A 25,448-nucleotide genomic window follows, 5' to 3' on the forward strand; every position below is an offset into this window, starting at 1 on the left:
CCACATTGTCCTCAAAACTTCTCTGCCTAGGAGCTGTTTCTTTGCAGGACCTCTCTTCCTTTTTAGAAGGAGGACTAAAGTTGCTTGGAACACTTCTTTCAGCTAAATTATCTCTTACCAAAACATGGTGATTTATTGAGCAAAACTGTTTTTATTTCAGTGGTGAGTTGAAACAGGGCTGTTTCTCATCAGAAATGTGGTAGTTAGGCCACTGACCCTGCATAGAAGCAGCTAATGGTGAGATTCCATGTCCTGCTTAAGTGGTTCTAGACCAGAACCCAAAAAAGAGCAGCTTTGGACCAAGCAGAGCAGGGGTTTGAACCTGGTTCTCCCCCATCCTCAGCCAGCACTGTAATTACTGGGCCAGTCATTCACTCACAGAATTTTGTCAGCTTATCTGCATGGGTGGGGGTGAGTGCTGGGTTTGTTTTGTTCATTTTTTATCAATATAGCTAAGCCAGCAAAAGTCATATTATAAAAGCTGTTGTGTCAGCAAAGGTGTAGTTTTGCTGAGAGAGCATTCACCCATTCAGGGAACCAGCATAAACCTCCCTTGCTACAGCGACATGAGCCCATGACAGGAAAACTTGCTGGTTTCGTTCTCCAGCAAAGCCTCCCCGGTGTGAACTGTGCCTGCTTTGCTGCAAAGTGGCTGTCTGGGCAGGATCCTGGGTGTGCAGAGATGTCCAGAAGGTTATATCTAATTTGCAGTGGAGCAAACCCACAGATTAAAACCATCTCAGAAGTGTGTGTTGGTTCCAGGGTCGTTGGGCTGGCTGGGCACAGGGGTTTGCTGGCAAGGGCAGGCAAAGCCAGCCCTGAACAAAGAGCAACAATAACTTCAATTATCTACATTCAACACTTAAAGCAAAGCTGGTTTTTTTTGGTCCATCCTGGAATCCCTTTGGATTCTTCTGAGCTTCCTGCTCTTTGGTCTGTTCCCGAAAATCTCCCGAGGGGATGTGGCTCATGGCTGTTGAAAGCACAGGGAATCCTCCCCTCAGCACCAGGTGCAGCAGGTTTGGGCACAGACACTCGGGCAGCACGAGCACCTTGGCACAGGAGGCAAACACAGGGAGCCTGCTGGGCTTGGCTGCCAAGACATGACACTCATGAGAAAACCTCTTGTGTGCACTGCGGATAAATTGTAAAATCATAAGATTATAAAAGAGCAGGATCAAGCAGTAGAACGGGAGAGAATTGTTGCTAATCTTTATTTACTTGAATCCAGCTCCAGCTTGGCTCTTCCTGCTGAACTCTAATTTCACTTCTCTAATTTCAGCCTTTTACAGATATTACATGCATTGCCTCATATGTTTGCACATACCTTAAAAAACATGTGCCCTTGGAAAGCAGTGTATAGTCATATAAAAATAAAGAGTTTAAAAAGCATTCCTGTTTTCAAATTAACACTGAGGTGCTGAATTCACGGTGGTCTTTGTGATTTGAGTTTTGCCCTTTTTTTTATCCCTCCCATGCCCTGAATAAGATGCATGTCCTGAGGGAAAAACAGTCCATGATTATGCATTTGGAGAGCCAGTGCATGCAAGGAGCATTTCTGAACTTTATCAGCCCTTACCAAGGGGGAGAAAGGCTATTTGCAATCTTAGAAAAACAAACGAGGAAACAAAACTTAAAAAATTAAAAACCCACACAGTTGTTTTGTGTCTCTTTCTGCCACCATAAAACAATTTATATTTTCATTGGATCGAGGATAATTTTTTTAATGAGTGAAGGCGTGATAGAAGTGGTACAGGACACAAAGGAAAGGCCAGTACTGGATAAAGGAGTAAGTGAAGTGAGTGTCTTTGCATCAGTTTACCATGTGTATAATATTGTTGTGCTTTACGCTCTCTGTATCCACCACTACAGTGTTCCTTGTTCTCAGTAATAATCTTAGTTACTCTTCTGTTGCTGTCTCCTGTACCCTGTTAAGGAGGAGGAAATGTCTTTTAGAAGCTGTCACGTGGATTTGACAAAGCAGAAATGCTACAGTAACACAGCACACATCAACTGCTATCTCTTCAAGATTTGGGGGTTTCATTTGAACTTAATATTTTGAATTAAACTTCTGACGTTGCAATGATTTTTACCATCTTTTTTGCTGCTCTGAAGCCCTCGGGTGACATGCAGAGTGGTTATTTTCTGTGACATTAGCACGTCCCAGGCTGGATGGAGGCTGGTGGAAGGCTGCCAGTGTTGTTGTTCTATTTGCAGGTTGGCCTGGCTGTGTCTGTGTGTGTAAGGAGAGGGCAGGCAGGGTATCAGTCACCTTTCAGATCTTAACATTTCTTAATGGATTAGGCAAGTGATGGAATATCTTCGTTTTTGCAAGCTGTAGGCCTTGGCAGAGTTAGCAGACAGTGTTTTTTGAACGTCTCAGCAGGCTTCATTTCTGTAGCATTAGAGGATGAACGTGCTTGAGTGCTCTTTACGCACTCCAAACAAACATCATCTTTCAAGGCCTTCACTTGTGGGGTTTTTTTTTTTTTAATTTTTCCCCCCAGGATCCCTTGGATCCAGCAGGAACAGCCATTGTGATCAGCTCCCTGGTGGCAGGTGGAGTGGCCGAGCGCGGGGGGCAGATTTTGCCGGGTGACCGCTTGGTGTTCGTGAATCAGAAATACTTGGACGGTGCCACCTTGGCAGAGGCAGTGGAAGTGTTGAAATCTGTGCCCCCAGGTACAGTTTCCCTTGGAATCTGCAAGCCTTTGGTGGTAAGAACTGATTTTAACTATTTTTTTCTTATTTGCTCCTATGGCGTGTGTAGAGGGGGTTGTTGTGTTTGTGGGGAGAATTCAGGGTAGGGTATGTGTGCATTTGGGAAACAACTGAGTTGCTGTGCCTTGACAGGTCCAGAAATTCTGGCAAATGGGCAGCTCAGTGTCCAAAAGGTCTGACTGGAAAACCAGCACCCTCAAGTTCCTCCTTAAAGCACATCCACGTGGAACTGGGAGATGTGCCTGGGCAGATCCATGTGCACTGTGCACAGGTGTAACATGGTGCCAGCAATTCAGCAACCAAGTTAAATGTGTGCTGGTGCCCATTTCTCTCTGAGACACTGCTAAGTGCTTGCTTGAGCTTTGACATCAAAGAAACTTACTCTGTTTGAAGTCAAGACTATAAATTCAAGCAGAATTTCCTTTTTCAAATCAGGGCTTTGGAACAGTAGTTTACTGGGGAATGCTTTAGTATTGTTCATCAAGGGCACCCAGGCAAAATTAATTAAAGCCCCAGTTAATAGAAAGTGCTTGTAATTCAAAGTGGTAAAGGAGTTGTGAAATAGGAATGTAGGAAAGCTGTTAAATATATTCTTCTCTTTTCTAAAAATTGCTATTTCGATGTTCATATCCTTGTATTTGCCTTTCTTTCCTACACATCTCTTGAGGTTTTAGCACATCCGAACCAGTATCTTCAAAGAATAAAAGCTGTTGACTTCATCCTCTCCATTTATGGCTTTGTATTGTTATAATTCTGTAACCTTTCCCTGTCTCTTTTCTAATGGCTGATTCTCCTTCTCCCTTTTAATTTATTGAAAAATGTGGGGATTCTTTTTGTCATTTTCCTGACTCATTGTTGGGATTACCTGTTTTAGGGAGAAAGCAGAGAGGAGGAGAACATGCACGGTGTGGATACTAGCAGCATCAAAAGCAGCCCTGGGTCTCCAGAACCAATAGATAACACCAATTTCTCAGTAATACTTGAAGCACCACAGGTATTTGGTTACTTTTTTGGTTCAACTCAAGTTTATACAGACAGGAAATTATGTTTTAAAGTAAAAAATACGGTATGTTTTTCAGATAAGACTGAAAGTATTGGATTCCCTCTGAAAAAGCCTCTAACAGCAAACTGTATGCCAAGTGCATCGTGAGCAGGGAGCACTTAGCAATGCAGTTCCCAGACTGCCTTATCAAATTTATTATGTCATTAAAATACCTTGGGTTACCTTGGATATGAAATAGGAATGCTGTGTTGTTATTATTGGTCAGAAGTGGTGGGCTTAGCTTAGCAGAGAAAGTAAAGAATGGAAGCAGAATGCTTTTAATTATCATGAAGCAAAACAAAAAAGTCGTTCAGAGTACAAGGCACTCTTGAAATATTTTCTTCTTCATAGCCTTCTGTAGCCTTCTGATGTTCTCTGGAGTGATTTCTTTACTCTTGCCTCAACTATCTTCTTTCTTACTATCTGAGAAATAATTCTGTTTATTGTGGGAGGATGTGGCACTAAAGATAGTGAGAAACTCAGATACCAGGGTAATACACAATAATATTGCAGTTCTCACCAGTGCAGAGCTAGAGAGATGTGGATATCTTTGAACTTTCATCTGTTCTCGAGTGCTTTGCAAAATTCATGCTGGTAAATGTATTCTTTTTAGACCAAAAAATACAATACATAAAGGATCATCCAGAACTGCAACACAGGAAGAAAAATAAATTCCAGATTTTCGTGTAGCTAAACATGTGTACCCGTCTCTGGATGCAAACATATTTTTAATGCTGAAAGGGTAGATTAGAAGCACAAAAAGGAGCAGTATTATGGGGTAGATGTGGGTATACTATGAAGAAATCAGCCTGGATGATGATAAATGATATTTACTGATTTTCACAGTGCAAAATAGTGTTTCTTGTTTTCTGGGTGTGTGGGAAGGGTTGCAGAGAATTAGTCCTCTGCCAGCTCAGATTGGTTTTCCACTTCCTAAATAAAACCAATGTCATTAAGTACTTTTAAAGAAAATATTTTATCTTAAAGTCCTGAAACTGGAGCGATCAATTTGGACAAAACACACGCAGAGGAATTGACCTGCATTTTGTTTCACCTCGTGTGTGACAGCTTTGGTAGTAGCTAAAACTCCCATCCATTTATTACCTTACCTGCTCACACAGGTGCCAGGAGTGGTGTGTTCTGATGGCTCCCACTCTGAGGCCCTGGCAAGCAAAATTTCAACCCCAAAATGAAGGAACTTGAGGATTTTATTTGCTGCCACCGTGGACTTCAGTGTCACGTTTGCAGCATTCCCTGTGCCACCAGTGGCGTCTGGTGCTGCAGTGCAGCAGTCAGGGATGACACAGAGCAAACTGCTGGATCAGGGACACAAACCCTGTGTGGCTCTGAGCAGAGCCAGCTGATTTAGGTGCCGTGGACTTGGGGAAGTGTTGGGAGAATGATGCTGCAGGAGCCAAGGGAAATGGAGTGAAAATGGAGAGAATTAGGATCTCTTCAGCCTGGGTGTTTTGTGAGATCAGGTACACAGATCAAATGGATTAAAGGGACATTTAATGCTAGTTAAGTTAATAAAATGGGCTAATTTCTAGATTGCTGGTGTTCTGCTCTCGTGCCAGCTATTGACTGCATTGTTTCCTTATGCTCCTGCCTCTCTCTTGTTTTCTCTCCTGCCTCTCACTTGAATTATACAAACATCTTGGCAGTGTCTGGGGGCTTTCCCTCTGTATTTGTACAAATGTAACAAAACAGGATCCTGACACCGAAGGTCAGAAGTGGTGCAGTGCCGTGGGGAGTCTGGGAAGGGGCAGGAAGCAGGAACAAAAACATTTTGTGGAAGGAGCCCTGAATCTGTCCATTGGTTTCGGAGTCTGGGGGTTCAGGGCTTTGAAATTGGGTTTGAGGGTTCTTCAGGCCACAGAGGCTTGGTGGCCTGAAGAAAAGAGGGGAAAAGCTCTCAGTGTGTGGCAAATTCTGGAATAAGTAGAGGACATAAAATCTCTGCAGCCTCACTGTGAGCCAATGAATAGCACCCCATTCCATCTGGGAGAAGCAGGAGTTGTTGGAAGTTGGGGAAGCACATGACAAATCCCAGGAAAAGAACTGTTGAGTGAGATCTTTCACAGTGGGTTTTAATACCTTTTCCTTCAGTTTTTTTGTTTGTTGTTTTGGTTTGTTGCTCTGTGGTTTGAGTTTGGTAGAAAGGTGAGCTCTGTTCTCTTTAAAACAGGAAGGTAATGAGCAGTTATTTATATCCTTTTTTTTGGGGTATGTGGGTCATCCATTTCCCCTCCACCCCGGGTTAAAAGTTGGATGGAATATCCAAGATAGGAAAAAGCAAGTATGGCTTTTATTTGGGGGGGATTTGGGGTTTTTAAGTTGCTGACACTGTTGCATAAGCAAACTCTTGGGCTGTTTATTTAGCTGATAGTGTTTTAAGAAATGTTCATGCATTCATAAAGCAACAGCAGATATGTCTGAAGCACAGAGGTACTTTAACTAGATTTATATGTACTTTTTCCTGTGGTTCTTTTAGTGTTAATTAATAATTTCATTCCCTAACTTCAGTCCAGATTGGTTTTTCCAAATGGCTGCAGCAGTATCTTAGCTGTGCGACTTAAATTTCTTTATATTAAAAAAAAATAATTGCACTGTCTACTTTTGCTGTTAAAATCATAAGTCAGAGAGTCTATTTTCTTGTAGAAAATGCAAAAGGTAGAAGATTTTCACTTTAAATATCAGGATGTACTTTTAACATGGGCAAAAAATAAAGCATAGCTTTAAAAGAGTTGGGAGGAAACATGGTGTGAAATCTCTCTTCCTTTAATGATCTTTGCAGGGTTTCAGAGATGAGGCACCTTTTAAAGAAGAGTTTGTTGATGAACCCCATTTGGACTTGGGAAGGTCGTTTCAGCTTCCTCAGAAGGATGATGAGTATGGGAAGGAGTCCTGGGAGATGTGTGAATTTCTGAAACCCAGAGCAGAGGACGTGGGCGAGGAACGGGAAATGCTGGTGGATGAGGAGTATGAAGAGGATTCAGACTTCCTGAAATGGGAGGCATCAGGTGGAGAGAAGGCAACTTCAGACAAGAACCTGGATACAGAACGATGGGCAAAGCAACTGGAGACTGCTGAAATACAAGATTTAAGATCCAGTGTTAGCCTAAGTCCCAAAGAGTCCCTGGAATATGCATTCAGTAAAGATCAAATGGTAAGGAATGCTGTGCTGGTCTCCATGCCAAGCACAGATCCCTCAGGGCAGACTCCAAAACTAAACCCTGAGGACTCTCTCTAGCGTTTTAATTACTGCAGTTTAACTAATTTATTTACTTGGGTACCTCTAGCAGACACCAGTCTATCCTTTTGTACATTTTGGAAGGTTTTTTAGGTTACTTATGGTCTGTATATTTACCTGCTGGAGCAAGATATATGGTTGGTGTATTTACAGGCATCCTGAATTTGTCTTTTTACCCATCTCTGACTTGTGGAGTTGGGTGGTTTTTTTGGAAGCTGTGCTGATATGGGGCATGTCAGTAGCAGCAGAATGTCACTTCATGGGTTTGATAGTCCAGGGTCTTCAGTGAAAGAAGATCCCTCTTCTCCTCATTTTTTAAACCCAAATCAGTTCCTTCAGCCAGATTGTGTAGTTGAGCAAAAACTGATGTGGTGCAAGGAATTATGGCAAGGATGCTGATGGATAAAGGAGTAGGAGGAGACAGCTTCAGGTAAATTGCAAAACTCTTATTTATACATCTTTCTCCAGTATTCTGAGAATTATTTTTTTTTTCTGATTCTTTGTTCATCCCCTTACCATAAAAAAAGTTATATTATCAGCCTCCCATGCACCAGCTTCTGAGGTGTGTGTGCTTTTATATGAAAAAAAAATGGAGCAGAAAAGGATTTAACATCACAGCTGTGGAGAATTTCAGGTTTTGTTTGGCTTGTCCCCTTAAGCAGTATGTGTGTAAACAGATAAAATGAAGTTTCTACTGACAAGAGTGCACAATATTAAATTTATACATTTGTTACTTATAAAAACCAAATGAGCAAGAGTAAAGAAATTTTTGTCTGAATTACAGGTGAGGAGAAAGATACAGTTGCTTTATATTTCAATTGCATACAACATTTTTCATGCCTCTTCTTAATGCAGTGCATAAATGAGCAGTTAGTATTTAAATGAGCAGTTAGTATTTCACAGTTACCTGAATAAATATGAATGTAGCTGAGAAAATGTGTATCTTTGCTGTAAAAATTAATGTTCCTGTCAAATACCCCTGTGTAAGTTAATACTATTGCTTTCTAACTTTAATTACTTCTTTTCTCCTCTGTGAAGTGTGAAGAGAATGCTACTGTAAGGTCACACTTTTCTGGAACCACAGCACACAGCAGCTACCAAAAAGACATATTTGATACTGAACCAACCCAGTCAGGAGTGAAAACTGAGATGGATTTAGGTTTGTAAGAAGCTTTTGCTTTATCTCATAATTTCCTATTTATATATCTAAATTTTTTACCAAAACACAAACACTTCTGAATGATAAAATACTCAAATGAAGGTTGCTGCAGGCTCAGGGCAGTCTGGCTCTAAGTAGGTTTCAGCTTTATAATCTTGCTTCCTCCTCCAAATCTGGTCAGTGATAAATAAATATAGAAATAAAGTGACAGGCACTGGAGGTGACTTTAGCACAACTCCCTGTGGTAGATAATTGCCCCATATCTTGGGTTTGTGATCTGTGCTCAGGAGCAAAGCTTCTCCTTGTCAGATGGCCAGAGATGCATGGTTAGAATTTGGTAGATTCATCAGGGAAATCAATTTATCAACCTGCCTGAAGTAGCACTCCCTGCTCGGGAGGAAGGAGCTCCAAGCCTTATCCAGCCTGGCCTTGAGCTCATCTGGAACCTGGTGGGATAAAGGGTTTAATTCCAAGGGTGTCTGGATGGAGGAAGCAGAAGTTCACATCTACCCCTTTTCTTCTTCAGGGACAAAGCTTCAGAGTGACTCCAGAGGACCTGGGCTTACTGTTGATTTGGAAGCTATTGAAAAGGAAGTGCTAAAAGAGGAGAGTTATGTTTTTTCCAAGAACAAGGCATCTGGGAGAGTAACCACCTTAGCTCAGCCTAGAACAGCATCATGCAGGTATGGAGGAAGAGTTCAGGTTTTGAAAGACAATCAGTTAATGGTCTTAGCTGTCCTCTTGCTTTACTCAGCTGAATCATCATTAAGGCTGTGTGGAATGCTCAGATAGACATAGAGCCAGATCTGTAACTTCTACCCCAGGAGACGAAGTTTGGCTTAAAACCTTAAAACTTCCCATGTTTCCTCCCCTGAGTATTGGAACAGAAGTGTGCAAATGGCTCTGCCACCCCTTCACTTAACTCCACAGTGAGGGATGTAGCCTTTACTCATGGCTCCTTAAGGAGCTCTTCTCTTGGTTTTCCCTTTCCTTTGTTCTTCCTTTTGGGAAGAGCAGTTCAGCCAGGGCTCTCAGGCCTCTGCAGGAAGCTTTAGTCCTGCCTGTGGTGCTGAGAAACCTTGAGCTGGCACTGGGTGTGGATATTTGCCTTATCTGTCCCAGTCTTTCCCCACCAATTTGGGGTCAGTGGGTATTGGAGCTTTTGGGGCCTGGTGATTCCAATCCTCAGTACTTCCCTAATTTCATCTGCAGTCTTCTCTCAGAGGGAAAGAAGCTCAACAATAAGGTGAGAGGATTATTCTGTAGGATTTAATGGAACACACAGGATCTGTTCTCTCACTTGGATCATGATCTGCTTACTGGTTTTGGCATGTTTATATCCCTCTCCAAGCATCACAGCATATTTATCAGAAAGTAAATGTTAATTGCTTAAATAGTCATTTCAAATGAGTAAATGCAGTGCAGATTTGTGTATCACAGAGCAGCTTATAAATTTGGTCTGCCCATCATGTTTATTTCTGGAGCATTCCTTAAGTACATTTAAACCTAAATACAAAAATTCCTGTCTGGTCTGTTGACTCTGTACATTTGCTTTAAACTGGGCAGTGTGAGAAGGTGTTGCTGTCTCACTGCCAGATACAAAGTATGTGAGGAATTGTGACCTGGCATGGGTGATGCCTCTTTTATTTTTTATTCCTCCCCTCCCCTCTGCCCCAAATTAGTGAATTACCCGAGAGAGAAGAAGGAGAAGGAGAAGAAACTCCAAACTTCAGCCACTGGGGACCACCACGGACGTATGTTCATGTGATTTCATTATTCCTTCCCACTTACCTTATGTCTTTTTTTCTGTGAACCAGATTAGTTCTTGTTGGGTGGTTTTTTTTTCCTCTCCTCCTCTGCCAATAACTTTAGGGTACCTGTGTACCTTGGGCTTTCCTGAAGACAGGGAATTTTTAACAGATGTTCAGCAGAATTATGCCTTCTATTTATACAGCTGACTTGGGGAAGCTTGGCTGGTTTAGGTTGTGGATGACCTACAAGTTCTTGCTCATTTAATAACTATTAGGTGTGAACAATACACATAGTGCTGTGCTGTCTCCCTGTCCACGGGTTCCCTGCTAAACCCCATGGCAGGATTCCAAATTGCCAGGCCAACTTTTAGCCACATCCTTGTTGTATTGTTAACATTTTTAGGTGAATTGTTTTTATGGTCCCAAGTAAAATATGATCAGAAAGTTCCTGCTTGAGGTGATGAATGTGTGCTGAAGTCAGTGTTCAGAAAGTTGTATGAAATACTTCATTATTTGTCTAGTGTGCCACTTGCAGGGCTTCCCATTCCCAGACACTTTGCTCAGGCTGAAAGAGGATGAGTGTTTACTTGAAGATCTGACTTTCTCTGAAATAAAAGCCTCTGCCCAGTGGGCATGGATTGGCAGCAGAGTTTTGTTCTTTTTGTGGGGTGTGAGATCTGCTCAGGGTGAAAACTCAACTCTGTTGAGAGCATTCTCAGGCTTCTGACTTTATCTCTTTACTATGTTAAATCTTCTTGAAAGACCAGGAGCTTACATTGATTTAAGGCTTTGCATTTGTAGTTTAAAAAAAAACCTGTTTGAAGCTGTTAAAACTACCACGTGGTTTTTTTCAGTGTTGAGATCTTCAGAGACCCTCACGTGTCTCTTGGAATCAGTATTGTTGGTGGACAAACTGTCATAAAGCGCCTGAAGAATGGAGAAGAACTTAAAGGGATCTTTATCAAACAAGTTTTGGAAGACAGCCCAGCAGGAAGAACAAGGGCTTTAAAAACTGGAGATAAAATACTTGAGGTAAATGGAGATAAAACTTCCTTTTTAGTCTAAGAAATAAAAATTGACTCAAACAGCTTTGGGTGGAGAGAGGAACAAAATACTGCCACCACTTCATGAAGTATTGACAACACTGTGTTTTGAAAACCAAAAGAAACCTCTGGTGGTGTTTCTTTTTTTAAGGTCTGACTATGGAGCTCTTTTAACATTCTCCTGTATATTTAAGAAAAGATGTGTCCTGGTGTCTGAGGGAGAAGTGAAAAAAATGGGAGTGTCCTCTTCCCATATAAATGAGGAATAAGTTATAGCATATCTATAAGCATAAATTTAATACATACAAGAACACAGACTGTTCATACTGAATTATGGGCTGTTATTTTGTGTGTGTGGATTTAGAGGAGTTAACTGATAACCACTGTTTGGGATAAATCCCTGATTCTGGCAGGTGCTGGGGGGGGGAAATGTCATTCCTGCCCCTTACCTCTGGTTGCTTTTTTTACTCATTTTTCTCCAAATTAATACTTCAGAATCTGAGGTGCCAAGCTGATGGTGCTGTTCAGGTTTGATTTACAAACAGGTAAAATCTGAAAGAGTTAGATCTAACATTATGTAACACTCTGACAATCTTATTCCTTATGTTTTTATCTAGAATTGTTTTGGGCAACATATGGCCATCTTTTAATTGTGAATACTAAGTAGTACACTTTTCTTTAAACCATCATCAAAAAGTACTTTACAAATGATTACTCTTGACTGGTTTTGATGCCTTCCTCAGATACACTAATCTTCTGCAAGTGTGTCTGATGCCTTGTAATGACTCTGTACCTAACAAAAATAAACACTGTTTGTCAGGTTTCTGGGGTAGACCTACAAAATGCCACCCACGAGGAAGCAGTGGAAGCCATCAAGAACGCAGGAAATCCTGTGGTGTTTGTAGTCCAGGGCTTGGCTAATGTACCAAAAGTAAGTTTATTTCTATTTTTATTCCAAAACTTAGTAATGTGTAACATGTAGTGTGTAAATCTTATTTTAAACTTGGCTAAATTCCTTTCAGGCAGTCCTACCAATTTTTGTGTTCAAGGATGGATCCTTTCAGTCAGTTACAGACCAATTGATTGATTGATTACTTCTCTGGCCTGATTGGAAACCTCATTTCTCTGATTTACATGGAGTAGATGTAAATCTGTTGACTAGGTGTTCATTCAGCTCTCCCACCTATGTAATAAGAGTCTGACCCTGTGCATTTTCATTTGTCCATATTTCATAATCTAAAAATAAACTCTGTTATCCAGAGAAACAAAGGTGTAATTAAAATCAGTCAGGTTCACACCAGCAGCTCCTTGTAAAATGTGTCACCAGAGGGACCTGGAACAGTTATCTGGGAGCAAGTTTAATTTACAAGAGATTTGAGGCATCTCCTCATCTTCGAGGCCAAGGCAAGAAACTTTTTAAAGCCTTAGTAAGAGCAGGCATACAATTCCACCTGCCCAAAGTACACACAGAACCCCCCAACTTCTGTGTACTTTTTATGTAAGAATGTAATTCAGTAGATTCAGTGAAAGAATGTAATTTGTAGACTGCACTGCAATACCTTTCTACATGGGACAAAATGCAGAGTGCACTGGGGAGCTTTGTCGTTGTCAGGAACTGATTTTGGATGTTTGTTTTGCAGCTATAATGCTCTGCCTGATGTGTGTAATGTACATTGTTTTTCAGGTGGTTTCTCCTGCCCAGCCTAAGGGAATCAAAGTCAGCAAAGATCAGGATGCAGACAAAGAAAATAAGAGTGATAAGGTATTTATTCCATTCAGTGCTATACCCAGGTTTTACTAAATCAAATGGTATAATAGCATGTATTCTAACTCTATGATAAGCTTCCTCCGAAGTCTGAAATTAAATTTGAAGTGTTTTGTTGAAATATCTTTGATTCTATGATTTTTGCCAAATTTCTGCCAAATATTCTGACATATATTCTGTGGGTGTCTGCTGGGTGCTGAAACCCTGTACTTAGCACAGCTCCTCACTGTCATCTGTCTGAAGTACCTGTTTTGCTCCATGTGGAGGCAAATTGATTCCCTTTGTTCAGCAGAAACAGAGAAATGGCAACATGTACACAAATAATATCCTTGATGTGAGGCTGCCTGAAATGCAGTAAAATCACCTTATGGGCTGATTAAATCCACAGAGTCTCCTGCATTTCCCATGGCTGTGTAAAAGGAGGAAATGACCGAGGGATCTGTGGCTGCTCAGCTAATTGTGAAGCAGTTACTGCACAGTGACTTCTGAATCACTTCATAGCAGCTTTAAAGGAGAAAAAGTCTGTTTGGAAGAAAACAGGGAATTTGTTTTAATGGCTGCAATAAGGGAAAATTTTAATTTTTCATTTTCATCTGTATCACTCTCATGGCCTTGGTGTTCTCCTGTGGGATTTGCCCTGACTGAGGAGTGTAGTTCAGGTACTTTGAGGGTGTGAGAGCAGCAGCAGAGACAGAATTAATGCAGACAATAAATTTTGCCTGGTGCAGTTTAACTACAAATAGGATGAAGTTTTCATTTGATCCTACTCAGCACTCTGGTGTTTGTTGGGTACCTGAGAGGACCCTCCTGCCTCCAAAAGTTTTTGTAAGACTCCTTTCAGATCCTGTCGGGGACAGGAGCAGCGAGGCTCAGTTATCAGAAAAGGTGTTGAAGACATGCTTTCATGCCAGAGGATAATACTTCCAATGAAGCACTTACAATCCCCTTTTCTTGTGGTTTTTTTTTTTATCTGTGTTTCCAATCTCAAAAGCTCTCATCCTCTGGCAACGTGCTGCCTTTAATCTCCAGCACTCCGGTGTGTCGCGTTCTGCAGCGTTCCGAGGTTAAAGTGGGAGCCTAATCTTTTTCAGACCTTTTTCATCTATTGCTGCTATAAACTGGTGGGTGGAATATAGAAGAGCTTCAGTGCATAAATATGTAGCTCCTTTTTGGCTTTGAACGTGGGCTCACAAAGCAGTCGCACTGCACTTCTGTGGGGCCGTCTCGGAGTTGGAAAGAGTTGCTATTAGTGGATTATTAGTCCACATCCCTGTGGGGAATCAGTGATATTTCTAGTCCAGTCTTCAGAGAGTCACAAAAGAGTTTGGTTTGAAAGCAGCCACATCCAGCTGGAAAATCTGCCTTTTCCTGTATCTTTTCAAATGCTGAAGGTTTTCTCTGATTTGTTGGCGTTTATCCTCCTCTATTGATCTGTTTGTTTCAAAATGATCCCTTTAATTTATATAAAACCACTTAAAACAATAGTGAACAAACCAGATGACATTATTTTGCTGGTTGACTGTGTAAACTGTGCTTTTGCCTCTGTGTTAATACAAGAATGTGGTGTAATGGAGTAGCCAGGCACAATTTTGTCATCTGGCTTTTCAGTGGGACAGGAGGAACGAGAGATATTTGTCCCTCTGAGCCATAGAAAACTGCTGGGTAAGCCTGGGTGCCTCGTGTAATTTCACACAGACTTTCTAGCAAATGTTTAAGGTCTTTAAAAGCCAAAGGGTCAACATTTAGACTGTAAGTTATTACTAAATTACAGTGATAATAAAGTGACTCATTTGTCATAGGCAGCTGAGACAGAGGCTGCAGATTTTCCATCTTTACCTGCTCAGTAAAGTAGAACCCAAGTCCTCCCATGCTTCCTGGATCATCTGGATTTTGCACTGTTCTGTCTGTGTTGGCTTCAAGAAAAAAGTGGGAGGCACATTAAGTGTGCTGTATACTTTTAGAAAGCAGCTGTTGTGCTTCCAAGTGCTCTCACTGTACACTTTTGCTACTGGTGGATTGAATTAATTCCATTCATTATTGTACTCTGTGTTCAGTGCAGCACTTTCCTGTTATGTTTTTTAAATGGATGAGATGACAGATATCTTTACCTCACAAAATTTTCCACATATTGCAGCTCACTACTTCCACCACTCTCTACAAATTCAGCTTCAAGAATTTAAAAATCAATACACAGGTTCAGCTTTCATTGCACACACTGAAAAAAAACCCCATTATCCTGGGCTTGGTGTGTTTGGGTTTTGTGTCATATTTCCCAGCCACAGAAGGAATTAATTACAGGAATTCTGGGTGCTCTAATGGCATCTCCTCCCTGGTGTTTCCTCTCTAAAATGCATCCTGCTATTAACAGTGGGCTTGCAAGGGATGCAGCTGAGCATCATTTAGTGGAGTCGTCGTTGGTGCAAACCAAGGCAGGACCCAGCTCCTTGGAGCTGTAAAACCAATTGCTGAGCTGAGCCAGTGCCTCCAGCAGACTCCAGCCTGCTCTGTATTCCTGCCATGCGCCGCTATATGCATCATTATAGGAGCTGCCTGTATTTATGTGAGGTAATAGAATTTTATTGGGAGATATAACTCAAAATCTTTATTAAATTTACACCGAAGTACGGGCGGACTGTGATGGTTAAATATTCATGTATGGACTAAGAGGATTCAGTTCTTATTTTATATTTTAAAGAAATTGACGTTTATCAGCACCAGACAGTTTTGTTATGGAGTCTAATAAGAAGCAGGGTATAATTTAATGTTTGTTTTTAACCCTTGATTAATGTTCACACTTTGATGTTTATGACAATACACAGGTATTTTTGTCAACAAGTAAATGTGCATGCACAGTTGTGTTTTAGTTTCTTTTTCTTGATGTTCAGTGTCACTTCTTGCTCTGCTTTCTTGCACATAAAGCCTTTGCTGCAGAATTTAGCATTGTAATTAAGTGCTGTGCCTGTGCACAGTCAGTGCAACAGACAATGGGATTTCTTTTTGTGTGCTCAGAGGTTACAAAACATGTAACTCTTTGTCTTTGAATCCATCAGAGAAAATATGGGGCTCCACCTCCCATGAAGCTGCCACCTCCTTACAGAGCACTCGAAAGGCATCATGCAGAGGAGGCTGCCCTGGATGAAGAGGAGGATGAGGATGCTTGTGCAGAGAGTGAGTAGTGCTCCGATCATTATGTCCGATCGCACTTGTGGGACACAATCAGGTGGGGATAAGCCATTTATTGCACGTGGGAAGTGGTGCTCAGTGTGGCCACAGCACCAATCCTCAGCCTGGATTGTAACTTAGATCGTTCTTCTCCTCAGCCAGGCTCCCAGGGCTCAGCTCTTCTGAGGAGATACAGGAAGAGCTCTATTTGTTTTCAGTCCCAGAACATCTAAGCTGTGTCTGGAGGAGTTGCTTGGGCAGAGATGTCAGCAGTGACAGGAGATGTTCTCTTTTACTGCTGTACCTGCAGTGGTAGTCGAGCAGTTGCGGGGTGAGGACCACTGGTGCAAAGTCCTTGTCCAGAAAACCTGCTGCTGATCCCAGGCAATGCTGTTCAAGCAAGATGGTTTCCTTTAAAAAGAAAAGTCTGCTGATTTGTTGTTTCGGTGCTCTGCTTCTGGTTTTGTAGCACTCTTCATGGGAAGGTTCTGAGGTTGTCCCATTTGGGTTTGGCAGTGGTTTGTGGTGGTACTCACTCTGTGGAAGAGCAGGGGCCTAAGGAGTAGGAAGCAGTGCCAGTGGAGAGCTTCTGGCAGCATGATTTAGATTCCAGCTGCTTTTGAATTACAACTTTGGTTAATTACAACTTTGGTTAAATGGAATATTATTATCCATATCTTATCTTGCAGTAAAATATTTAGGAATACTGAACTTGCAATTAGGAGTCCTAAATTACTTTCTAAAATCAGTTACCTTTTATTTTATCTTTATGCTCTTTTGTACCAAATCAGCATAAGGTGGGATGAGGCCTTGACCAGCCTGGTCTAGTGGAAAGTGTCCCTGCCTGGAGCAGGGGGTGGAATGAGATGATATTTAATGTCCATCCCTGTAACATTCTGTGTGGGCTTTTGTTGGAGTTTAGTTTGTATTTTTTTGCTACAGTGATTTTCTCATCATCTTGAGCTCTCAAACCGACTCCGTAAACCTCAAATTGTAACAAACTAATTCCAGCTCGTTATTAAAGCTCTAATTCCCAGTTAAAGGATAAGTGTGATAAGTAGGCTGACACCTGAGTTATCTAATTAGGATATGCCTCAATCCAAGTGCTTGCTGGGCCTAAGTTAATACTTTGCACAGAAGTAATTCCTTATTCATGGGCTTGGTCATTTTTTAGCTGTCCTGCCATCCCTAATGATATTGCTGGCTGAGTCTGGAAGCTGAAAAGGTAAAGCTACTGCTGATATTAAATTCATCAATCCTACCAGACTTGGCAGCAGCACACAGATCTGTTCAGTGGAATCTCCTTCTCTCTCCCCTTTTTACTGACTGAATGTTTTGCAGTAGCCATCTTTTCCATGAATCTTGGAAAACAGAGATATATTCGTCCTCACCTCATTCTGTTTCTTAAAAAATAAAAACAGGCTAAAGAAGCTTCAACTAAGTTTGTGCCTCAGCCCTTGCAGTAAAAAGCATGTTAGAAGTGATCCCTCTGTACTTGATGACATTAAGCATCTTGCTGTGGAATGGGCTTTTACAGAGTCCCTGTTCTGTGATCACCTGAAAAACAAAGTTTTCTCTGCAAATTCCAGTACAGTATTGTTTTTGTGAACTACTTGATGCTCATAACTTCTGTCCTGATTCTTGAGCACCTTTCCCTGAAATCCCAAGCCAGGTGAGAACTTGTCTTTCTTAACTGCCCATTTGTATGTCCACATTGCTCTGCTCCTTACCCACTTATCCAGCTAATTCTACTGGGTTTTTAACCTTAGCTAATAATAAATCAACAGGTGAGCTGGATTTATTGCCCTCCTTATTTAGAAGATAAGGTATCTAAAAGGAAGATGTGGTGTCAGCCCAGGTAAATTCACATCATTACCTCTCCTTTATTTGCTCCCTGTAGTTCTCAATCTCTGTCACAGCATGGAAAGCTTTAGAGGGCATTTTGAGGTGGGACAGCTGTTAAATCTGTCCTCTGGTTGTGCTCCTGATGGATTTTACTTTATTTTATTTTTTAGCATTCTTATTAACTCAGCTGCAGTGCCAGGAACCTGCCCATCAATTTCTTTCAAACTCCAGAAATACTTTACTTGCCCCGCTTGACATTTTTTGTCCTTGCTTTGCAAGCCTTCCTCTCATCTTTTGTCTCCACATCCTCCATCATTCCCCAGACTGAAAATGAAAGTAGAGCATTGTTAGTCCTCCTTCCATACTTGGAGAATTTTCCTTTCCTTTCTGTCCCATCCATATTGCCTCAGAGTCTCCATGTTTTGTCTGTTTTCCCTTTAAAGTGGCTACATAACCTTTTGATATTGACTGAATTTCCCCTGTGGGGTCTAAACCCACTTGCCTTTTGGCAATGCTCCTTTTTATTTCTGCTTTCCCACTGCTGAAGCTGGAGCTCTTGTTGCTGACCTGTTGGAACAAACAGTCATTTCTTGTAGATGTTCTCCCTTTTCTTTCCAAGTGTTGCTTTTGATCTTAAGAGGGCAAATCCTTGTTAGGAACAGAACTGTGAGGTAGTCTTTGGTTTAGAGAAACTCCAGACACGTCCTCCATGTTTCTGTGGTTTAAGAAGTTTAAGGTTCCAGCTGTTTTGTTTAGGTTTTTTTTCAAATGTGATTTCTTGCACCCAAGACCCTCAGTTTCAGATCTGTTTCACCTTTATGTTTCATGCCACCACTACTTCCAGCATCATTTCCTAAGTTCCTAGGTAGCTTTTGCTAGACTTTGAAGGTGAATTGAAAGTTGTACTTCCTCTTGGTTTATTTCTTCTTCTAGTGGCGCTGCCAAATCTTTATCAGTACCCAGCTCTGAACCTATGTGTGGGTTTTGTTTTCTCTTTGCTTTGAGGTTGCTGTTTCAAGGCTTTCAGTTTATGCATGAAAACAGTTTTGCACAACTTGCAGTGTGTCCATCCTGCTGCAAAAAGGGCTTTTAAAATGCTTCATCCTCCAGACCTGAAACATTACAACACAGGTTTGGAGTTTTCCCTTCCCACACTTGCCCGTGGCAGAGGCTGTTTTGGAGAAGGAGGTTTTTTTTAGACATCCCAAATCTGAAAAACACCGGGTTGTGAATGGGATTTTTTTTTGCCTTTTTTTTTTTTTTTAATCAAAACAAGTAAAAGGAGGGGAGAGCACACAAAGGAGCTGTTTGTGCTCATGGGCAGCTGTGCTGCAGACGGCATCAATAGGCACTGGTGTGTTTCCCTGGAGTGGGGATGGCTGGAGGTGTGCTCTAAGAACCTGCTAATGGACTTATGTGCACCCCGTGGTGGCTTATTGCCATAATGAGGGGTTGGTAGTAAAAAGAAGCAGAGGAAATGGATGGGCAGAGCAGTTTGTAATGGAATGTTTCGTGAGGTTTTCCTTGGGGGAATTCCTAGCTGTACAATTTGGATATGCTTTCGTGACCGAGTTGCAGCAAACATAAATTAGATAGGAGGGAGCTGAAAAACCATTCTAGGAAAACTGAAAAGACAACTGGCAAAAGAACTTGAAATCCTTCATTCCAACTGCTGTTATATTTTTAGTGAAATCTTTTGTCAGTTAGTTGACTGAGATCGATCCGGTTCGTTTCAAATGAGTCTAAAATAATAAAAATAGATGGTTAATAAAAAATTTGTGGAAGGTGGCTTAGATAATGGACTAAGCTACTGCTGTGCTCAGACTTCCTGTCTGCAAGGATATTTAACTGTATCTAATAAGGGGATAATAATGCCCCCTTCCTTTTCTTTTGTCTCTAGATAATGTAGAAATCAATGAAGCTGTAAGAAAGCATAATGATTTATCTTCCTAAGATGCTTTTTGAGGAACAGTGGTTTCTCTGCTAAAGCAAGAGATTTTAAAACTTCCCTGGTATTTTGACTGTGCATTCTTGACTCAGAGGGTGGGAAGGCCCTGGCATGGAGAAGTTGTGGATTCCCCATGCCTGGAAGTATCCAAGGCCAGGCTGGGCAGGGCTGGATGAGCTTTGAGGTCCCTTCCAACCCAAACTGTTCCATGGTTCTGTGATAAATCTGTGGGTGCAGGAGGGTTGGGTTGGGATTGAGCAGCTCTTAACACACCTGAGGTTTTTAGCAGCATCCAGGTGCCAGTGATGTCTGTGATCAGTGAGGGCACAGTGATTTCATTGAAAATAAAAGATGGAAGTAAAAGGAATTGAGACTTTGAGGAAGGTATGGTCAAGTACATGGGCTGGGCAGAAACAGGATCTCTGGAAGTGTCTGTGCACTGCTGTGGGCGAGGATGGGAACGTGATGATCAGCATTTTGGGAAAATGCCAGGATTATTAACAAATGACTAAATAAAAGCCAACCCACTCACAATTCCTGGGTGTCTCACTGTTTGGAGTCTGGTTTATGCAAAGTTGTGCTAAAACAAAGGAAAATCAATCCTAACTTTTACTTTTCATTTTGGAGAGGGGATCAGCTGAAAATGTTGATCTTCAGTGGAGGCAGCTCGTGTAGCCAAGCGCTGCCTCTCCAATAGATGTCACTGCAATCAACAGCAAACAGAGATGATGCTCAGAGGGGAAGATGTAGCTTGGAGAGAGGCTTCAAGCTTTATGAAAATAAAATATTGCAAAAGTAGTAATTGCAAGATTTAATGTTCTTAAATATAGTACCAAGTGTATTTAATACGGTGGATTTCCTTAGATCAGGCAAGAGCCAGGATTAGACAAATAGAGCAGACACTTTCATTTTTCTGCTCTGTGTTAATCTCTATTTAATGTGACTCTGTGCTGCTAATCTTCTTTTCCCATTCTTGTTCTGACCCATAATTAGCTCAAATGCGTGGGGTTTGTAACCAGCCCTAATATCAGATCCAGAACATGCTGGGCAGAGCCACAAAGCTGCTGTGCCACACGGGGAGGGATGAGGGAGTTGGTGTCACTGCAGCTTGAGGTGGTGGGTTCCTTTGGGGTTTTGTTGTCGGGCTGGTTTCTTCGCTCCCTTTGTGAATCACACGCACAGTTATCATCTGATGAAGTATTGCGAGAGGAAATTACATTTTTGATGAAGTAATAGTAAAATTGCAGCTGGGACTTCTTGTGGTTTTTACTGTGTGCTTGACATAATGCACTGAACAGATGGCTGTGTGTGTGCTGTGAGACATATTCTAAAGGAAGGACAATGAACTTTAAAAATGAACAAATTAATGATATTAACGAAATAACTGAGTATTTTGAGTTGTTTTAAATGTAGCTTTTGGAAGAGAGAATTAGTAGGACTTCCCAAAATAACTGAGTATGTTTATAAATTCAGAGAGAGATTTTATCTTTGCTTTTTTTAATTGCTAAATGAAGGATTTTGAGTCTTTTCAGTGTTTCAGTTCAGCATTCATTGCAGCGAAACTAATATTGCTTGTTTGGGGTTTCAGCAAAATACAAGTTATGATGAAGTTTGAGCCTTTTTATGCTTATAATGACAGATTGGTTTTGTTTTCTGACATTAAAAAAAAACCCAAGCAAACCCTATGCCATGAACACATATCAGTGTTGGGAAACTGCAAGATTTGCAGCGTTGGGGAATAACAGATTTAATGAAGCCGTTTGTGTGAGAGAAATTAATTTTTAACCCCAGTAGCTCGCAGGAAAAAGGATGCTCAGATAAATAACATTATTAACTGCTCCTTTGCCATGCAGTGGGTCATTAAGCAGGAAGGTACCTGCAGCTGCCAGCCACACAGCCACGCTGGGGGTGACTCGTGTTTGGGGATAGAGATGTCATTCGGATGCTGGCAGAGCACAAACAGCAGCTGGGAGCATCCGTGGGTCAGATGTGGGAATCCAGGGATCTGCTGCTCCCTGCATACTTCCATAGGCAGCTCTCCTCTGCTGGCAGATGTAACTGGGAGCTTGTGGGCAGCCCGAAATTAATATAATTGATGGCATCTCGTAATAGAAACAGACAGACGGTTTGCCCTTAAGGAGAGAAAAATCTCAGGAAAATAGGCCCAAGGTCGTCAGAAGGAAGACAAGCCCTGAGCCTGTGTGTGATGAGGATTTGAGCTGCTTACAGCCCTGAATGTTTGTCAGGAATGCAGATTTCCTGAGTACATGCTGGTATAGCAATGGTACAAGGGGGTTTCCCAGGTAAGGATTCACATCTATCTCTATATCGTGTTTGTTTCCAGCAAGTCATTTTTAAGCATTTTTAGTGATAATTTAGAACTAGTGAAGTGCTGGAGAGAGAAAATAATAGCAGAGATCTTTTTTTTTTTTTTTTTTTCCTTCAGTTTGAAGCATGGACATATAGCATGATTGGAATATTGAATGCATTTAATATCTTTAAAATGTTTTGGTTTGTGTTTGCTTATAAATCATTGCTTCTGTGTGTGTCAGTGCTCAACATTCTTATATACAAAACTAGCTGGAGCACACAGTGCTTAAAGTATAAGAATTCGTAGCATTAAATTTCTTGCTGTATAGAATAATCTACTCTTCCATAACTGTTATTGTAATGCAGAGACAGATGGCTGAATTTTCTTCACTTTGCTTGTTAAGAATGTGTTAGGTAAATGTTTTTAGACTAAAATAAAAAGCTGCTGGGAATCTAAACTGAATATTCAGCATTTTCATGGTAGAAGGAGGCATAGCAAGAATAAAGCAACGTGATAGTAAACAAATGAGCTATTTGCAATGAAGGATAATCTAATCTTTAAATATTGCCTGAGATTGCATTTGTTCTTAGGTAAGATCTTTTCTTCCAACACCAGCCAGGTATCCAGAGAATAGCACTGAAATGCTCGGCATGAAATACACTGATTTGATGTTATAAGGTTATTACATTGTCTGGGGCTTGGTGCAGGTGGCTGATGTTGTTTGGGATCTTTGATCTCGCTCCGGTGTTACAGATAAGTAATTTCAGAAAGAAGATAATGTCTGTGGTATAAATCTGTAAACACAGGTACAAACTTGCTAAGAGAGGATGATCCAAGTAGGTCTTTATATTGCTCTCACCCAAGTACTCTTAATATCACTGCAATGACTTGCAACTAAAAACATGTTAAAAGGATGTAAATATTTAAATAGACAAATGAAAGGCAGACACTGGCTCGTAAAGGGTGGTTATGTGTTTATATTCTTGACTAATAACCTGGTTTTTAGATGGGAAGATACCTTTTGTCATTACCACCATAAATGATGTTGCTCCAATGCACCGAGAAAAAAAAATTAAAAAGAAAACTCCACAGTGCCTCATGTCTTGCCCAGACTAGCACAGCATTGCTTCTAGTTAGAATACACAGCAGATTATTTGCATAATAGCTCTGTTCCAAAATGGTCTGCTCGGTTTAAGCAGTAGCTGCTCCCAATATGTACTGGAAGTAAGGCTCTAACAGAAGGGAAATATAAAAAATGTTAAATGACAATAATTTTATCCTTTACAGACGTTACCTAGTTTTCCACAGTATTGCAGCATTTGAGACAGCTGTCCAGAATCACTTCTTGAACTGTCAGGAGGAAGTTGAAGTTATTTTTTGCTTCTCAGTCTGAAGGCTTGATTCTCCCTTATTCCCTGTCATGGTTTAGGGGCCGCTCACCAGTTTGAGCAGGTGTGTAATTGCTCTTTATCGGGGTAGGTGGCATTGAAAGAGCAATCCAGAGTATTTAGCTCTAGGTCTGCTGGCTACAGCACACTGTGACAGACATGGGAAAATTCACTTTATGCCTTGTAGTGGCCACATATGTATTGAAAACTGATTGCAAGCTAAAGACATTAGGAAGGAAATCTATATGCAGATATACTTCTCTGTGTGTGTGTGTGCTGTCTGCATCAGAAGAACATCTCTATTTTATCACCAAATTCAGAACACTTTTGCCATATTGGCTGTAGAGGAGATGTGGCAGCTGGCTGGAGGGCAGGTGGTTCTTTCTGCTACCCCAGAAGTAATAATGAGCCCTTTCTAATCAGTGTGATGATGTGCATGTCTGTTTTCTTCATCAGTGCTTGGAGATCGTGGCTTGTGCTTCTCTCTGTGCTTCCCCAAAAAGTTATTAGAGGAAATGTTGTTGTAATCTGAGGTTGCCAAGAGAAGCTGTGGCTGCCCCATCCAAGTGGAAGTGTCCAAGGCCAGGTTGGACGGGGCTTGGAGCAGCCTGGGATAGTGGAAGGTGTCCCTGCCCATGGCAGGAATGAGGTGAGCTTTAAGGTCTCTTCCAACCCAAACCACTCCATGATTTTGTTATCAAGGAAACAGCAAATTTCTGCTGCTCTGGCTGTAAAAAGTGCTGTGGCTGGAAGGGATGGGGCTCTGCTCCCCAGAGGCATGGGGTGAGCACCTCCCTTGAGACACCCCTTAATCCAGGCCACCTTAGGAATGGGAAAGGATTTCCAGCATCTAGATGGCACATCAGGTACCACTGACCAGGGGCTTCTGGTGCTGTGAGCTGCCAGCCCTGTCCTTGCCCTGCCCTCCACCTGCTGCCAGCATCCACAGCTGGAATTCAAGATCCAAGGGCAGAGTTCATATTGAGGGGGAAGGGAAGCAAGTGGAGCAATGGGGTTCCTGAGTCAGGAGGTTCAGCAGGAGCACGGGAGACCCGTGAGGGGACTGTTTGTGGTCGTGGTCTGGGGGAAGGACAAGAGTGGGGGAGGACCCTGCTCCTCTGCATGTCTTTGTGCAGACAGGCCAGCACAGAGCCAGGAGCCATCCCAGCAGCTGCAGCTGAGCCAGCTGAACTTGAGACCTCCTGCCCAGGCGATGAGTGTTCTACTGCCAGGGGACAGAGCTGCAGGTGAATTACAAACGTTGTCTGAAGCTGGGAGTGGTAAACCATGGCTTTGCCAGATCCTTTATGATTGTTTTGTAGGTACTAAGTGCTTTTAACAGTGGGGATTTTGTTTTGTTTCAGTGCATTAGGTAGTTTCAGAGGGGTTCTGCATCCCTTTAACTGAAAAACAAGCATGTTAGTTATCAAAGATTTATAAACTCCGGTGTGCTTCTTCTGCAGTTTCAGAATGGTAAGCCTAAGCAGGTTTTTTAACCTGTAAATGTTATGCTTGTACAGTATCCTGAACTCTGTGTCTCTAGAGAAGTACAGACTTCCCACTCCTTAAGGTGAGGTGGGAAATCATCATTTTCGTGGTGTGATGGTCCTGGGAAGACTACAAGATAAGATAAGTTCCCATAATGTCTTGGGGTGACTTTATGATGTGTATCCCATATCGCTGCCCTATGCCCAGAAATTAATTCTTGTGCCTTTCTTGTGCACACATACTTGTAATGTGCTGTTACTTAGTGATGAGCCATGTACCTAAACTGGGAGGGATTTGGATGGAAAAGCCAGAGGGTGGGAAGGCACAAGGCATTTTCTCGTGTGTGCACTTGCACATGGAGCTAAGTTACGGCTCTTAACCCTATGCTGTGAGAGCAGAGAGGGATTGCACCTCCCAAATGCCTTTTAGAGGCCTTGTGCTACTGAGCCTCCATCCCTCCAGATGCTCTTGGAGCAAAGAGCACTCCCTGTATGCCAAAACAACTCCAAGGTGTATATCCTGTATCACTACAGTGTGTGTTGGTCCTGGAATCCATCTGGCAGAGCTGTGAT

The 25,448-nt window shown here is 41.7% G+C and overlaps 1 protein-coding gene across 4 annotated transcripts in view; it reads left to right on the forward strand.

The window, feature by feature from the left end:
* PATJ (PATJ crumbs cell polarity complex component) overlaps nt 1–25,448 on the forward strand; it is a 140,080-nt gene that overhangs the window by 46,358 nt on the left and 68,274 nt on the right. For all 4 annotated transcript variants that reach the window (XM_069023561.1, XM_069023562.1, XM_069023565.1 and 1 more), the window contains 10 exons: nt 2,508–2,717; nt 3,596–3,715; nt 6,561–6,932; nt 8,055–8,175; nt 8,702–8,858; nt 9,858–9,929; nt 10,781–10,958; nt 11,790–11,900; nt 12,654–12,731; nt 15,785–15,902. In XM_069023561.1, coding sequence (XP_068879662.1) covers nt 2,508–2,717; nt 3,596–3,715; nt 6,561–6,932; nt 8,055–8,175; nt 8,702–8,858; nt 9,858–9,929; nt 10,781–10,958; nt 11,790–11,900; nt 12,654–12,731; nt 15,785–15,902 — 1,537 coding nt within the window. The remainder of the gene's footprint in view (nt 1–2,507; nt 2,718–3,595; nt 3,716–6,560; nt 6,933–8,054; nt 8,176–8,701; nt 8,859–9,857; nt 9,930–10,780; nt 10,959–11,789; nt 11,901–12,653; nt 12,732–15,784; nt 15,903–25,448) is intronic.

The sequence above is a fragment of the Aphelocoma coerulescens genome, chromosome 8 (genome assembly GCF_041296385.1).
Source record: "Aphelocoma coerulescens isolate FSJ_1873_10779 chromosome 8, UR_Acoe_1.0, whole genome shotgun sequence".
Lineage (NCBI taxonomy): Eukaryota > Metazoa > Chordata > Aves > Passeriformes > Corvidae > Aphelocoma > Aphelocoma coerulescens.